This window comes from Brachypodium distachyon, chromosome 4 (genome assembly GCF_000005505.3).
Source record: "Brachypodium distachyon strain Bd21 chromosome 4, Brachypodium_distachyon_v3.0, whole genome shotgun sequence".
In the NCBI taxonomy this organism is placed as follows: domain Eukaryota; kingdom Viridiplantae; phylum Streptophyta; class Magnoliopsida; order Poales; family Poaceae; genus Brachypodium; species Brachypodium distachyon.
The window spans coordinates 39569477-39585602 of record NC_016134.3 but is presented as its reverse complement, the minus strand read 5'-3'; the positions used below and the strand labels follow the sequence as shown (position 1 = coordinate 39585602).

The 16126-nt window shown below is 41.7% G+C and overlaps 2 protein-coding genes across 2 annotated transcripts; one reads left to right on the top strand and one right to left on the bottom strand.

The window, feature by feature from the left end:
* Positions 1-1986: 1986 nt before the first annotated feature.
* On the bottom strand, positions 1987-7395 carry LOC100829341 (serine/threonine-protein phosphatase PP2A-2 catalytic subunit). The gene is made up of 11 exons (XM_003578297.4): positions 7130-7395; positions 6301-6357; positions 5552-5635; positions 5349-5420; positions 5199-5270; positions 5060-5100; positions 3945-4011; positions 2828-3019; positions 2648-2737; positions 2461-2568; positions 1987-2354 (listed from the first exon to the last, which is right to left on the bottom strand). Exons 1-11 carry the CDS (start codon positions 7202-7204, stop codon positions 2289-2291), a joined length of 924 nt encoding a protein of 307 aa, XP_003578345.1. The 5' UTR covers positions 7205-7395; the 3' UTR covers positions 1987-2288.
* A 6435-nt stretch (positions 7396-13830) lies between these two features.
* On the top strand, positions 13831-15309 carry LOC112268692. Its single transcript, XM_024454646.1, has 3 exons — positions 13831-13882; positions 14369-14560; positions 14639-15309. Exons 1-3 carry the CDS (start codon positions 13831-13833, stop codon positions 15307-15309), a joined length of 915 nt encoding a protein of 304 aa, XP_024310414.1.
* The last annotated feature ends 817 nt before the right edge of the window (positions 15310-16126 follow it).

Here is a 16126-nt window from a genome sequence, read left to right as displayed (position 1 = left end):
TGCGACGGACGATGGCGGCTCGTGAAACGGGGTGCCTGTCCTGCGAGCTGCGACTGCGAGCGACCTGCCTCTGCCTCGCGCGCGCGGCCGCGTGTCGGTGGCGGATCCAAGGAAGGAAGGCGCCGGGACCGATCTCGCTGCTCGATCCTGCTACGAGAGCACAGCATCTCCGCCGTACTCTTCCATTATCCGGGATCCTCGCGCCACGCAGCTTTAGCGATCTCGAGGAAGTTTCATCGGCACCCGCCGCAGCATCTCCGACACTGATGACACCACCAACCCTCGTATACTCACCTTTTCTTTTCAGTTCTGTCAGAACAAAAGTATATCATCCGATTTTGCAAATTCTTTGTTGGCTGCAAATTGTACTACATTGGTAATTGGCATGAAATTACAAGAATAAGGGAGTGTGTAATTTTAGCAGAATGATTTAAATTTAAGAGCCTCAACTTTAGCAAAAAAAAAAAGGCAGTATTGTGGAGATGAGAGGATGGTTTAAATATTGACCCAAAAGATTAGAAATGTGACTCGCACTTGAGCAAAATTTACGCACTTTTGAATAGACCAACAACCCTTCAATGGCTTGATTAATCAATGGCCTTTATCAGATGAGGACGAAGACGACAGCACACGGATCATATTATGTGAACAAACCAAGAAAGAAGAGTGATCAGGTAGTACAAGCTAGAGTTCAAGCCTAGCAGTATCCAGCCCCTCAGTTCTGAACATGTGGTACAAATGACAACGAAAGCAGTAGGACGACAACATCAAGGGGCCTGAGCACATTAATATTCTTGTTGGCAATACTGTTTCCTGTTCCGGGGAAAAGACAATTGCTACTAGTACTACCATGCATATGGGCCCAAAAAAAGTGCTGCAAAAACCACTGATTTATTAGCCCCCATTCAATCATTCATCAATGCCCATTATTAACTGTTCTCACCCGAGAACTTGGATATATTCCCCGTGACTGACCTCTGTTCATGAATGGAAAATGATGGACAAGCGACTGCACAACAACTACTCAAATCGTGTCTGCAATAATTTGACCAGTGCAGTAAGCATGCATGCACGCGCGCATAGCTTGTTTAGCTTAATCACGACATACAGCTGCAGGATCGAACAAACATTAGCTAGAGGGTTACTATCATGCTGCATGAATGGATGGACGATGGAACCTAGCTACTTGGTTAGGCCAGTGGTTCAACAGTCGATTTGGGCCGGTCTGATACTCTCACGATTTTGTAGATAAGGGCTCCTATCTCCGGTTTTATAAGTTTAGCACGGACCCGGTTGCTCTAGCAGCTGCATTCCAAAAACGTAAGATGTTTAGGTAGGCTGTTACATTTTTGGAACAGAGGTATATAGGAGTAATAATTATTTCCATTGCTATATACAGGAGTGTGCTAATCTTTAATTGCCTCCGATGTACAATGGCATTATGAGTACTGGTACGACATCATAATTCTGTTCAAGTGTACGCAGGATCTCACTCTCAGTCTCACCTAACATATTAATTCCAAATTCCTCCGTTGGTGTGTGGAATGGCAGGGAGAGGTGTGTGACGAGGGATTTGCTGGCTGGACAATTGGCGTCGCTTCAGCCTTCAGGTGAGCTTCAGCTCTGATGCACAACACATGACTCTAATAAAGCAGTCAGTGACTGGTGAAGGGCATGGCTCCGAGAGTCCGAGTCGATGCAGCTGGAAGAAGCACCAGCGCCGAGAAGTTGCCGTGACCGTGATCGGCACAATTCAAATTCCTCCTGGCTGCTCTGCTTCCCCGACGAGACGTCGGTAACCTAGCAGGCAATTCCTCAAACATCGTTTCCACTTCACCAACGAAAAATGGAAAACAATATATAGTACCGAGTATAACACTACATATTGAGTAGAACCTTTGCATCAGGTTTGAATACAAAACTGTGCACAGTAGAAGAATCAAAATACATATATTTTTGTTAAGTTTACCAAGGACTAGACTTCCCTTTTCACACTTGATGGAAATTGTCGCAAAACATTATATTTTAAATTACACGAGTCTAACTGTCGACACCGTTAACAAAAGAAATGCCATTGTTGCATGTTACTACACAGCTAACTAAACAAGAATTAAGTTTCTGCATGAGACCCCTGAGCCCAACAGACGAGAGCGGATTACGACCAAGTGAATACAACAGAAGAACTGAAGCAAATAGTGATAACCAAAAAAAAATATTTAGCACAACACACGACGCATCTAACTATAACACACTTTTCATTTGCTGCCCAAAGCAACCTAGTGCTATATTTACAAGAAATAGTCAGGCGTTCTTCGAGTCACATCAGGCTCTCCTCTCCTTGGGGCAGGCTCAAACTGCAGGTACAAGATCACAAGCGTGATTCCATGTCAAGAAAACTGACGGAATCCGACAAATCAAAAGACATCAGCTAAAACATGGTTCCATGGAAAACAGCTTTACCTGGATGAAAGTATGCTCCCTGCAATCATCTACCTCCAAGATTGAGGCCATGTTACCACAACGGTAACAGTAGTTAGGTGCACTGAATATTGTCACAACCTTTTGCTCCTATTACATGCAGAAAAAATGCATTAGGAATAGGGAGAAAGATGAATAACAGTTGAAAGCTCGTCATAAAGATGCTTACATGTGCCCAATTGAATCCCTCCATAACTAACTGATGAGCTCTTGCTATTAGCCTAAGGTTATTGGTATGGTTAAATTGCTCTGAAATATCCTGAAACAAAAACAAATAGGACAAAGGTCAATTCAAGCAAAGACAGGAAACAAACAAAATGCACTAGACAAATAGAGTGATAAGTTTAACCTGGCCAAAAGTATATCCGGCGCCACGTGGTGAGATGCCCCAACCACATCGGTCATCAGGATCAGACCATAGAAGATCACACATGGGCCCCTCATGAGGAACTTCTTGGATACGATCAAAGCTACGAACGTTATCAAGTGTCTCGATGGATGGTGATAGTCCACCATGCAGGCAAAATATTTCGGACTCGACCTAGTATGAATAGCATCACGAGATTCGAATTGAGTGTAGCACAATAATACAGAAGAAACTGAATCAGATTACAAGCTAGTAATGTAAACATTCATTCACGTAATCATGAATATAAAATCTTTATACGACTATCCGAATGATCATATTTCCCTCTCCAACTCCAGAACCGTAAGTTGCACAATAAGACAACCTATCAAACTAAGAAAGTCATACCAATGAACAGGTAATCATATATACTCCCTCCGATCAATAATAAGTGTCTTGGATTTATTACAAAGTTATATCCATAATTATGGATCGGAGGGAGTATAATACAAACATCGACTAACCCTAATGGGTGAAATCCTGTAAGAAACATGGTTACCCCTAACGTTGGAATGTGAATTGAATTCCCTAATAATGCAATTCATGGTGGCTGACAACACATGGATGGAATTTCCAAACTAGGGAATGAAGCTTGAATTTTTCACGCTGGCCATTTAAAACAACAATGTAGTTCTCATTCCACCATAATTATCACATCATCATATGTATTTCCTATCTTATACAAAACGGACTACCAATTAATGCATTACAAGGATCACAAATGTCAATTTAGTTGCAATGACAACCATTTTCTTGGCTATTTTAGCAATAAAATAAGCAAATCCAGAAATTATGCTTTATTAAAATGTTTATACATCAGGTACAATCTTGAATTATGTCAGCGGATCTCACACAAAATCAGGTTGCAGAAAATTCTTTGATTATACATAAATGTACAGAGAACAGGAAACAGAAAAGTCCTTAATCAAACTGATGTACATTTTATGTATAGATTTATCATTCTCTGTACGACCAAACGAAAAATAAACAAGTATGGGAGCAAGGAATATAAACTTGAAGCCAGAGCAGACCAAAAAAATGAAATTGAACTGGTACCAACCAATGCTGTCAACGGGAAATAGTCGAAAAGATCTGTGAATGTTTTCCATACAGTAGCACTTCCGTACCTGCAACAAACAGGTGAAATAGTTTGGAATAGACCCAATTGATGCAAACTGTTCATGGACTATACACTGGCTAACTCAGTGAGACATTGAACCCACATTCTTTATACAACAATTGCAATACCACATCATAATAATAAGCAGGCAGGACATTGGCATGATATGACCACAAGGGAAAAGCTTACTAGCTTACTATCAATTTGTCGAAGAGCCAAATGATGACATGTCATATGTGCATGAATGACTATCATCAGCTTAGATAGCAGACAATATTTTAAATTAAAAATCAGAAGTCTATCCCCAATACTGGGTAGGAAGGCTTGAAAACAGAAAAGATAGGTTTTACGTGAGACCTGTTGTTCAATATTACAATTTGCAAGTGAGCATCCTAAAATCCATATTTTTTGTTGCATTTGGTCAAATTAGGCCTCAACTGTCTCGACAGAAGCACAAGGTATCACATTTACTTCCATGATCTATGTGCATATGTTACTTGATCAGATCTTAATAATAACAGCACTCAAGGAATAACAGCATTGTAGGTGGGCATTTGATAATAAAGTACCTAACTGGATTCTTCACAACGTTGTGTAAGAAGATGCTTAATAAATCTTTGGCTGTGACCTTTCCCAAACCAAGTGTTACATGACCTTTTGTTCAATATTACAATTTATAAGTGGGCATCTTAATATCTATACCTTATGTCACATTAGGTTAAATTAGGTCTCAATCCCATTCCGCTCAATAGAATTACAAGGCATCCCAGCCGTTTGACACTCAATGTGTGTGTATATTACTGGATACAGTCTAATTGTAATAGTATGAGAGAAACCGTAGCAGCATAGTGGTTGGGGGTTTGATAGTAAAGTTCCAAATTGGATCTTTGCTATGCTATGTAAGAAAATGTATATCAATCCTCATGTGAGATGATACAACTATCTGATATAACAAAATACATAAACCACTGGCGCTAATTCCATTACTTAAATGAACAAACATAGGATGGCAAGGGTGTTATAGCAGACTAGCAGCATGTAAAGATGTTACTTACTTCCGTAAGCACTCGTCATAAAATCCATAAACTTGAGTAATCTGCAGAATGGTTAGAGTTCAGCACTCAATACTTGACATAAGATAAGATCATGGAATGTGAATACATAATGGCTTAAATATTTCTTATAAACAGTTACCTGCCGGCTCTCATGATTTCCTCTAAGAATTGTAATTCGATGTGGATAACGAACTTTCAAAGCCACCAGAAGCTATTTAATTTTAAAAAAATGTTAGCACTCCAGCTTAAAATAACTGCGAAAGCAAAAGGTGCTGGTCTGGAGTCCTACCGATACAGTTTCAACAGAATAGTAACCACGGTCCACGTAATCTCCCATAAATAGGTAATTTGTATCAGGACACTAGTGAAGAGAACAATGAGAAAACAAGGTTACACAAGAATCGACTGATTCGGAGTGAGGTACAACAAAATGTAGCATGAATCACAAAAATTAAAGGGAAAGAACCAAGGGGTGTGGAGGAAAGACAATACCTTCCCACCAATTCGGAATAGTTCCGCAAGATCATGAAACTGACCATGAATATCACCACATATTGTGACAGGACTTCTCACAGGCTGAAAGGAAGTAAATTTTAAAATGAATGCAATGATCAACTAGAAATAACGCAATAGCAAAAACAAATCATGACATCTGGAATGCAATAGTTGCATGCTTTGCCTCAAAAAAAAAATAGTTGCATGCTCCTCTAGGACAGAAACACAGGTATCCATTCCCCGATATATTCAATCTTCACTTCCTAGGTCAATTCCACTAAGACAAAATTAAAAGAAGATTTGTATCATGACCTAAATTTCGACCAATACCAAACATCATTTACTTACAACACTGAAATGTAGTATAGTAGTGCAACTTGTATTCAACTGGAACCTAAACAGAAAACTTCAATTAACTACCAAAAAGTTGTGCGACATCCACCACAGCAGCTGCATATTCTAATGACTTTGAGCATGCAAAACAACCCCCCACAATTTCCAGACAAACATATTGTTCAGCTTTCAGCAATTTTAATTCTCACTCCTCGGACATTCAATAATAAGTTATGGACCAATACTCGGTATCCTTTGTCAAAGTACCAAGGCATGCATTACAATATATCTAGCCAAATTTCTTTCTGCGTCAACTAAACTAACAATATTTTGATAGGATGGGAAAAGGATAAATCCATGTAACAAAAACTAAATGCTGACTAGCTTGGCTAGGAAAAGGCACAGTGGCATACCTGAACATTGCTTTCCTCCATCAAAACCTCTTTAGCTTTCCCACACAGTGCTCTCAGCTGCAAAATAAGTGTTTATAAGATGATTGTAACTCATGACAATTCTTCTAAGCACCAAGAAAAATATCAGTACACACTTGTTTCTTATTTGTGAGGGCCAAGAATTCAAGCAAAGGCCATCCATATCAGAATCCATAAGGAACAGGTGCTAGTATTGAGAACCTCTTCCATATGCCTCTCTTTTATACTATCTTCTTTACTCCAATAAAGATCTAAATTGGTGGTGGCGGCCTCTCACCTTTCCTACCATGTTACTTGTTGACTTGACAGACTATTGAGATGAAAATGGATGTGGCGTATTTGATCCAAGACAATAAATAATCGTAAACATTCTTTTCAATTTGCAGTGTATTTTCAAGTCCGTAGCAACAGAAGGGTATTATGCTAGTCTTACAAAAAAAAACTCCTACAAACGCACTGACCATTGAGGAGATGAACACGGTACGATATTACACATTTCCCACTAGTAATCATTCAGAATTTTCTACTACATTGAAACCAGTAGCAAACCAAACAATTCGTACATCAAGTGAAACATTCAATCAGTACCAACCTAATAAAACATCAAAACTACATTTTTCTTTCAATAGAAAAGGCATGCATAATAACAAGCAACAGACGCCACGCGCAACCCCAGTTACCCCACGGATGACGGATCCTTCCGGACTACCTGCGGCCGCCGATCCGCCGGAGTCCGCCCGGAACCGTACAAGAAACTCCAAGAAACGAACAGCCACAAATCGAAACAAGTGCGCAAAGACAAGAGCAGGACCTCGGGCTCGGCCAGGGGCTTGCACTGCAAGAGCTGCTCGATCTGCTCGTCGAGGCCGCCATGCGGGTTCCCCATCCTCTCCGCCTCACGCCCGCGGATTCCGCCCCCCTCGTCTTCGTTCCCCACGGCCGCCGGCGCCGCGAACCTGACCCTGGATCTACCGAGAGAGGCCACCGCAAGCGGGGGGACGAGGAGGAGGAGGCGGAGAGCCGCGAGTTGTGCGGAGAGGCGGAGGAAGACGAGGCTGTTGAATAGCACGATTTTTTTTTTAAAGAAATATATTATTTTGAGTTTGCCTCGGCGCTCGGGTGGCGGTGGCCGGCCGGTAACTCTGCGGTCGGGGTTGGCCGTGGCCGTGGGGAACGGGTCTGGCGCCTCTGGCATCTGGGCCCGGATTTGCAGATCAAACCTTCCCTGTTTTCTTTTTTACGAAATCTCTATTGTTTGGAGACCGTTTGGCCCTGTTATATTATTCCTGTGCGCTTGACCGATCCAGACCGGAAATCTTCTGTATCTAAACAGAGAGCAACCCACTGTTTGATTTCTCTAAACATGTAATCATGTCACGGCATCAAATAATTAATTTGTTCACATCTATTTAGTGAAAACTCATATTTTTGAACATGCATACATGTTACTTTCATCAAGTTATTCCTACTAAGTAAAAAGTATATAATTTTTAGGACGCTGCTACAGGGTGCTCGAGCAATATTGAAGTGTCCAGAGTGCACACCCAAAAAAGGTAAGGATTGGTCTCCTTTTCTTGAAAAAGAAAGTTTCGGTACCCTGCACCACTTCACACGTCCACCCGCAAAACATTCCTCCAGCCGAGTGGTTTTGCCTCGTTGGGCTCCCAGCTGCCGCGCGCAGGCCGAGCTAGGTAATAGTTGCTCTTTGGACAAGCAAAAAAGTGAAGAACTAGCCAATAGAAAAGCAAGTATTCAAAATGCTTTCTTCTATCTCTCCACTGACGCGGGAGCCCAACTCTAGCGCTGGCAGGGTGTAAAAGGTAGCAAAGCAAAAGTTGCCTCCTACTTCCTCCGTACAGATTCAATCTACTTTATCTCCCCTGCTTGCGTCTACCTTCTCAAATTGCATAGACCATATACCCCCTAAAAATTGCTTGTATAAGCAAAAAGAAAAACCTGAAACCCCCCAATTGAAATATGGGTCAGAAATAGATCCATATGCACTTGCATAGATCCATGTTTCCTAACCCTCAGGGGAAGAAGGGCATGCTTCCGGTTGTTGAAAAAAATAGGATGCTCCTTTGAACTGTTAACTACAAAAGGCAGAAGAAGCAATTTTGGTATCCTCATTCCTCTTCACAAGCAACATTAGCCTGTTGCAGGAAAAAAAATCAGGGATTCAACATTCAAAGTAGTGTTGTTTTTGCAAAAAGAGTTGCTGGACAGACACACAAACGCACAAGTTATGTTGCACAGAAAAAACATGCACATTGTAGCAGCATGCTGCGTTAGCTGAGTGTTTTAGCCGCCCCGTTGCCTTGTTATTGGCAAAAAAGAACACCCCTAAAAACACAACACCTTTTCATTAATACGAACATTTTGATCATTTCATAGTCATATCATCATCTTGCTTGTTCTTCTGATCTGTACACCTCCATGGCGAAAGAGAAAAGCACCTAATCAAATAAAAAAAAGGAGATTGTGGACTTTAGCTTGTCAAAGCATTACTATAAAAAACAGGGAACCCCTAAAAGTTGCATTTGCCTGGAGTTCAAAAATATGTTAAAAAATCAATTTTAAAAGAGATGCTTAGCTGTGACTTTATGAACTTTTAACAGTTTTGTGTTGTACTGTTTCTGTTTTGACATAGATGGATGGTTTAGACCTAAACGAGTTGCCAATCGATCTCAATTATGAGTCTGGCATTGAAAAATAGGCAACAAGGAACTAATGTAAACAACAAGCAGACACCAAACCATAAATTTTACCTCTTTTCCTGCACGTCAAGGTTGTCTTTACTTAGGTACAACCACCTGTTGTGCAACCTGTAAAAATAATGCAGCATGTTGGACAACCTAAAATAATTAGTGAAGTTAAACAATCAAACTAAAAGAAGGGATGATTTTATAACACATCAGATCAGAGTTTGAACCTACAGCAGCGTTGTCAACAATAGTTGTTGTCCCTCCCTTTGGTTCTGCGATTGAAAGTTGTCCATCATGTGCACTGCGCCTCCTGCGACGAGGCACGAAATCCCCAATTTCAACATCTTCGGCTACCCCCGCTGCTGCTTCTTCCTCAATATTGTTCATTTGATGCCTATTGTAAAAGAAAAGGCTGGTTAGTCTCTAATGCATTATTAGGTTAATCTTCCCAAAGAACTAAGCAATGCAAATTTTTACTCAAATACTCGCCTATTTTGAAGAAAAGAAATTATCACAGGGAAAAATGAGAAAAGCAAAAGCTGAATGCTCAATAATGTGGATTTTTTTTCAATTTTTGAGTCTCTAAAAATACATTTTTTTGTAGCCAATGTTTGATGATAAAAGCAAAGTAAGTTTAACTACTATAGCAACTTCTAATTCAAAATTTTGATATAGATGCAACTTTTACTCAAAAAATAGTTGAGTGGTTGAGAAAAGCAAGTGGTTCAGAAAAGTAAGTAATTATCACAGAAAATAATGAGAGAAGCAAAAAAACTGAATGCACAATGATGCGAAATTGCTTCAGATTTTGACTCTTTGGTTCATTTTGTGACCATGGTTGACGGGTCAGAAAGCAACTATATGATAAAGCAAAATGTTTTACCTATTGCAGCAACTTCTAACTCAATTTTTTTTATGGATATACAACTTTTACTCAAAAAAATAGTTGAGTGGTTGAAAAAGCAACTAATTACAACAGAAAAAATGAAAATGCAAAAATTGAATGATCAATGATGCAGAAATTGCTTCAAAATATTGACTATAATACAATCTCTAGTCCATGGTTGACGGGTCGGAAAAGCAACTATATGATAAAGCAAAAGGTGTAACTAGTGTAGCAACTTCTAAATCAAAAATTTACTAGGAGATGCAAAAAGTGTAACAATATTGCTTGATGCCACCTATATTAAAACGAAGCAACTATAAGGCGTTGCGTGAGCACCAAATAATTAAAGGATAATTAAAAGCACCTACAATACCTAAGTTAAAAGGAAACTTTAGGGTGTGTGTATATTAAGAAGGAAAAAGCGACAAAGATAAAGCTAAACATATGTATAAGCAACTATTCTCTCCAATCCTAAATTGTTGTCGAAATATTACATGTATCTAGATGCCTTTTAAGAGTAGATACATCCATATTTGGCCTAATTTGAGACAAGAATTTAGGATCAGAGGGAGTATTTAAGAAAAGGTCTTAAGAAGTTACCTAAAAGGCTAAAACACAAAGCTGTATTAAAAAAAGCAACTATATTTGCTGAGGCATGCACCTATATTTGCTCACTGCCGCATATATGAAAACAAAGGAAGAAATTGTAAGACGGTGTGTGAACGATTAATAATCAAAAGCGAACTACATTAGCTAAGTTAAAAAGCAACTTCAGGCCCGGGCATGTTCAAGTATATTGTTAAGAAAAAGAAACTAAATAGGTATATCTAAACATATACATAAGCAACTACACTAAAATGAGGCAACTATACAAAGCTAGTCCAGCAACTATACTAAAACAAGGCACCTATACGAAGCAACTAAATATGTAGTATTCGGTTCAAAATTTGGATACTAAGCAACTTTTATTTAAAAAAATGCGAGTACCCTCGTGGAAGCAACTAATTATTACAAAAGGATAAAAAGTCAGAACTGAATACTCAATGAAGCAAAAATTGTTTCAACTAATTATCAACTAGTGAGACTTTGGCTATATAATGCAATTTCTAGTCAATGTCACAGGTGAGAAAAGCACAAAAGCAAAAAACAATAGCTAATCCAGCAACTAGAGTTCAAAATTGGATAGTAAGCATCAGCGATACTGTGCAGATCGCGAACAAGGATAGAACCATGACAATCTTGGCTTTGCTACATTCTTTTACCTTCTTCGATGAGTCATGTCTACCCAGAAAAACATGTAGCTTAAAGACTTGACTAATGCGGTGGGTCTTCTTTCTTCCTGTACTGGCACTAATTTAATTATCATATTTGATGTAAAATCAAGAGGAGGGCATTAGTGTCTGTTTGTGTGCGCGCGATTTCTATAAATCTACTGTAACTAATAACAAGTGCGCACAGATCTCCGGCCCTTCTCTACTGTGTGTTTTCACACCTCTAAACTAGTTGGACAGTACCATATATGAAGCCCAACATCTCCAGCATCTAAATGTGCAATGAATTTCCCAAAAATATCTGAACCATTAGCATTGAGTTGGGCGAGTTATAGGTAACACTAGCAGACACATCCCCATGAAACCACATGCAGAATACAAAAGTGAGCAAACAATTCACAAAAACTATTAGGAAACTACTGAAAGCATTAGCATCGAGTTGGGCAAGTTTATGGGTGACATTAGCAGTCACATTAGCACATAGGGTCCTCAATCTCGAACGAAAAGCGAACTAAGCACCTAACCTGCCAATGAGGGATGAAGCCTATGCGGTTCCCGTGCATGGCTATGTGCTCGTTGTCTTGTGAGTCGATGTAGACGCTGTGAGCTTCGATTAGGAAGTCATCGAAGGAGAGGTGGTCGATGAAGACGACAAGGACACCAATCACACCCGCAGCCAGTCCCCACGCCGTAGAACAGAGCACCTCAACCCCCTCGCTGTGGGGATTAGTGAAGCACAACAAACACGGCACCCACCTCGCCATGGGTCTCAGCAGCACCTCCGACCCAGCTCGTCGTCAAACTCGCCGCAGATGGTCCCTCCGCCCCACCTCCCGTGGCAGCTATCCGTCTCCCCGCACAGTTCCTCACCTCCCCACCTCCCCGCCTACCTGCGGCAACTGCGCCTCGCCGCCGTGGCTCGATTCAAAGCAGTTGCGGCAGCCGCAGTAGAACCCAGTTCCATCAGCTCCCACCACTGCGCCGCGCGACATGCAGATGCCCCGCCACCGCCGACTGACCGCGACCCCCGTCCTGACTCGCCGGTGGATGTGCGAAGCCGCGGCGAGAAATCGACGGTTAGCTTGACCTCCCCACCCCCGTCGACCACGCCCCCTTCGTTGCGCTTCTCTTCTCCGTCGACCTGCACGGCCGCACCGCCGATAATCACAGCGCCAGAGAAAAATCGCTAGCAAGGGAGAGGAGAAAGGCGGACAGTTTGGGGGAGAAATGACCAGGGGATAGAAACGGCTGCAGCCTTGCGGGTTGTTTCGAAACGAAAGGACGTGTGGGACCCATCTCAGGAGACGTGGGCCGTGGGTAAAACACGAGGCTGGCTGTCCTAGATGCATCGGACGGGTTTCCTGTCCAAGGGATGAACGGACGGTGATGAAGCCGGTGCGCCTGTCCCATCCAAAAAGTGCATAAGCACTTTTCAACATTTAGGATTTTATTATATGTTTTCAATTTTGAATACTCTTTATGTTAACTAAAATTTTCCGCAACAACGTGCAGACCGTTTGGTACCTCGGTGTTATATTATCCCCGTGCCCTTGACCGACCCAGACCGGAACGTCTCCTTCCTCCGATCTCCGCCGAGCTCTCTCGCCATCCTCTGCCGGCGCCCAACCCTAGCTCCTGCTCGGTGACCGACTGCGGCGCTCCGGCTCGCCGCAGGAATAAACGGTGAGTAACTTCCTGCCGTTTTTCTCCCGATCTCCCTCTGCTTCTCACTTTCAATGGGTAATATTTCTCGACGATTCTCTCTTTCCCTTTGGTTTTAATCACTCTTCCGAAGCCGGAGCAGTCGGCACGGGATTCATCATGCGTGCACACCAAATCCCCTTGGCTAAGCACCATAATGGGCTAGGGTTCGTAAACTCTAGCTTCCGCTTTGGGTATTTTACTCGGTGGTTGGTTGTTTTTGTGTAGTTCTTACCCTGCCTAGGAGAAGGACAATTTTTTTTTGAGATAGGGCGAAATAATATCCATACACATAACATTTAGGGCCCGTTTGGTAGCACAGTATTTTCTCTGTATTTTAGCAATACTATGGTTTTTATAATTATCAGAGTTTTAATTACTGTGACCTGTTTGGTTACCCCTAAAAACTGCAGTATTAATACCATAGTATTTGCGAAACTGTGGTTTTTTCTCTGTATAAAATAAAGAACCTCCAACCTCTTTATTTTTTCCGGAGAAACGAGAAAAGTGTCCCCCACCTCGCCTCACCGCCGCTTGGCTCGCAAAGTTGTTTGCTCTTCCTGGAGGAGCCGCCTCCTATCGCCTCCCTTGGTCGAGATGGAGAAAGAGAATCCGGCCAAAGGAGATAAAAAAAGGTTAGCACTGAGTCCCCTTCGTCCTTTCTCTCGATTATCTCTCTCCCTCTCCATGCCCAGCATTGCCTGTCAAAGAGGTCTCCGGCAAAATTTGGCGGCAGGGCGGCCTCGGCGGAGGGAGGCGGCGCACGAGCTGGGCTGGGGCCGGCGCGCGGGCTGGGGGCTGCGGGGCCGTAGCAATGGAGGCCGGCCGCTGGGGTTGGAGGCGGAGGGAGGCGATGCACGGATTGGGCTGGGGGCGGCGCGCGTGCTGGGGGCGGCGGGGCCGTAGCTTTGGAGGCCGGCTGCTGGGGTTGGAGGCAGAGGGAGGCGACATGCGGGCTAGGGGCGGCGGACTGGACTGGGGACGGCTCGGGGGCCTCACAGGTTCGTCCCTGTCGTCAGCTCAGTTCATCTGTCCATTGCAACTTCCGGAAGAAGGTGCTGTTGTTGCGTATACCATCCAAATGAGATAAAATTAGTGACAAAAATTCTTGCTATTTTCAGCCGATGTGACTCCTCTATGATGTGTTTTATGTTTCCCCTTCATAGATCATTGTTCATTGATGCCATCTTGCAACCTAGCAATTTAAAAGATGCTATGCAAATTTTCTTCATGATGTTCAGATTTGTATCATGTTCATGTTTATGCAAGTTAGGCTTATATTTTTTTTCCCGCGATTGCAAAGAAGAAACCCATAGCACATTGGACAGACCCTCAAATAGAATTTCTTGTTTATATGATGAAAGAATATGCGGATACTGCTAAATATTATGGCCAGAATGGATTCACGAAAGAAGCATGGAATCACATGTTAACTCGCTTGAATACACAGTTTCCTAAGGCTGATTTTACCACTGTTCAAATAAAAGATAGGGAGCAACGGTTAAAGAAAGATTACAATACTGTCAAGTCTATTTTGAACAAGAGTGGCTTTGGATGGGATCCTTTGCAAAAAGTGCTAGAATCCATTGATGAAAAATGGGATGAGTTGAGTAAAGAACAAAGGAAGTGGAGGTACAAAGCATTCCCTCACTATGATGATTTGCATGGAATTTATGACGGTACGTTAGTTTCATTAGTAATGAATTTATCTTATGGTCTCCTTGCCTGTGATTTACAATTTATTCCTCTTTACTCAGGTAAAACAGCAGAGGGGAAGCGTTGTAAAAGGACAACTGATATGTTCGAAGAGAAGGACAGCTCACCTGCTTTTGTACCAGAAGAAACCTACACAGAATCAGTTCTTCGGGCCGCTAGACTTAATTCGCTGCCTCCAACAATACCTGCTCCAGGCTTCGATGGTCACCAGTATGATTGGGACAGAGGCTTATATGGTGATGATGTGGAGTTTCCTTCTGTTTCTCATTCTCAAGGTGTGGAAAATTCTAGTAGTCAGTTTGAAGCTAAAGAGAACTACATAGTTCCTGACCAACCACCAAAGAGGTATAATGCTGCAAAAGGCAGTGACGAACGCAGGCCTAAGAAAAGCAAGGAATCAGCGATTGACAATCTGGTGGCTTTTAGAAAGGAAGAACTCCAGACATATGTGGAAGTAAAGTCGAAACAAATTCAGAGCTACAGAGATGTCAAGATGGCACAGTTGCAACAAAGTGATCCTGACAATGATCCTTACTACATTACCAAATGCATCGCTAAAGTGAAGACTGTAGATAAACTTTCACCACGTGATCATCTAAAGATCATAGAGTACCTAATAGAGCAAAGAATAGAACGTCAAGTCTTTATGACAGTGGATGATGAAGTGTTTATGGAGATACTGAAGAAAGTGCTTGGTCGCGATGAGATCTGAAACAATATTTTTATCATGTTATATTTTGGTGGATTAGAAATCTGTTTACACTCAGCATAGTTGTTTTCTGCATGTCGGTTTTTTATCTACACGATGTTTAATATTATTATGAATTAATATATGAACCATATATTTGAGGTAATCTTCCTGATGTTAGTAGAGAGTAGACTTGCACGGTCTTGGTTGGTAATTCAAACAACAGTAATCTAAAAGCATTGTCTTGGTAGTCATGCGTTATTTCTTCTACCGCGCAGCTCCAAATATTCACAATAGCCTTTCCACATTGCTTCTGTGATTTGATCCCTTTTTGTATTTCCCAATGCACGCCTCTGATTGAGAGACTGTACATCACTTCTGTACTGTCTATCCCCACTTGGAATATCGACTATATGTTTGGGATCAATATTAGAGGCAACCTTGTCAAGCCATTTTTCTCCTCCCTCGTGTTTGCGAATGAAGTTGTGAAGGACACAACATGCTATGGCAATGGAACCTTGTGAGTCAATAGGTTAGTGTGAAGCGCACTTCAAAATTGGGAAACGCTTCTTCACAACACCAATGATACGCTCGACGTGATTACAGAGTTGTGCATGCCTCAGATTGAATAGCTCTTTAGTGTTTTGTGGCCTTTTGTTGCTTCTAGCTTGCTCGTTCAAATGGTACCTGACAATTAAATAAGAGTTATGAAATTATGTTTTCTTGAATATCTGAGCTGTCATTATAACAAAATAATGCATTTTTACCTGACATTTCGATAGGGTGCAATAAAATTAGGTGTATTTGCATACCCTGCGTCAACCAAATAGAATTTTCCCTC

Coding starts and splice junctions, on each gene's coding strand:
- LOC100829341 (XM_003578297.4), bottom strand. CDS start 7,204: ATGGGGAACCCGCATGGCGGCCTCGACGAGCAGATCGAGCAGCTCTTG. Junction 4,012..5,059: donor TATGACGAGTGCTTACGGAA/GTAAGTAACATC, acceptor TGTTTGTTGCAG/GTACGGAAGTGCTACTGTAT. Junction 2,355..2,460: donor GGGAGCATACTTTCATCCAG/GTAAAGCTGTTT, acceptor TTGTACCTGCAG/TTTGAGCCTGCCCCAAGGAG.
- LOC112268692 (XM_024454646.1), top strand. CDS start 13,831: ATGCGGGCTAGGGGCGGCGGACTGGACTGGGGACGGCTCGGGGGCCTC. Junction 13,883..14,368: donor ACGGCTCGGGGGCCTCACAG/GTTCGTCCCTGT, acceptor TTCAAATAAAAG/ATAGGGAGCAACGGTTAAAG. Junction 14,561..14,638: donor TTTGCATGGAATTTATGACG/GTACGTTAGTTT, acceptor CTCTTTACTCAG/GTAAAACAGCAGAGGGGAAG.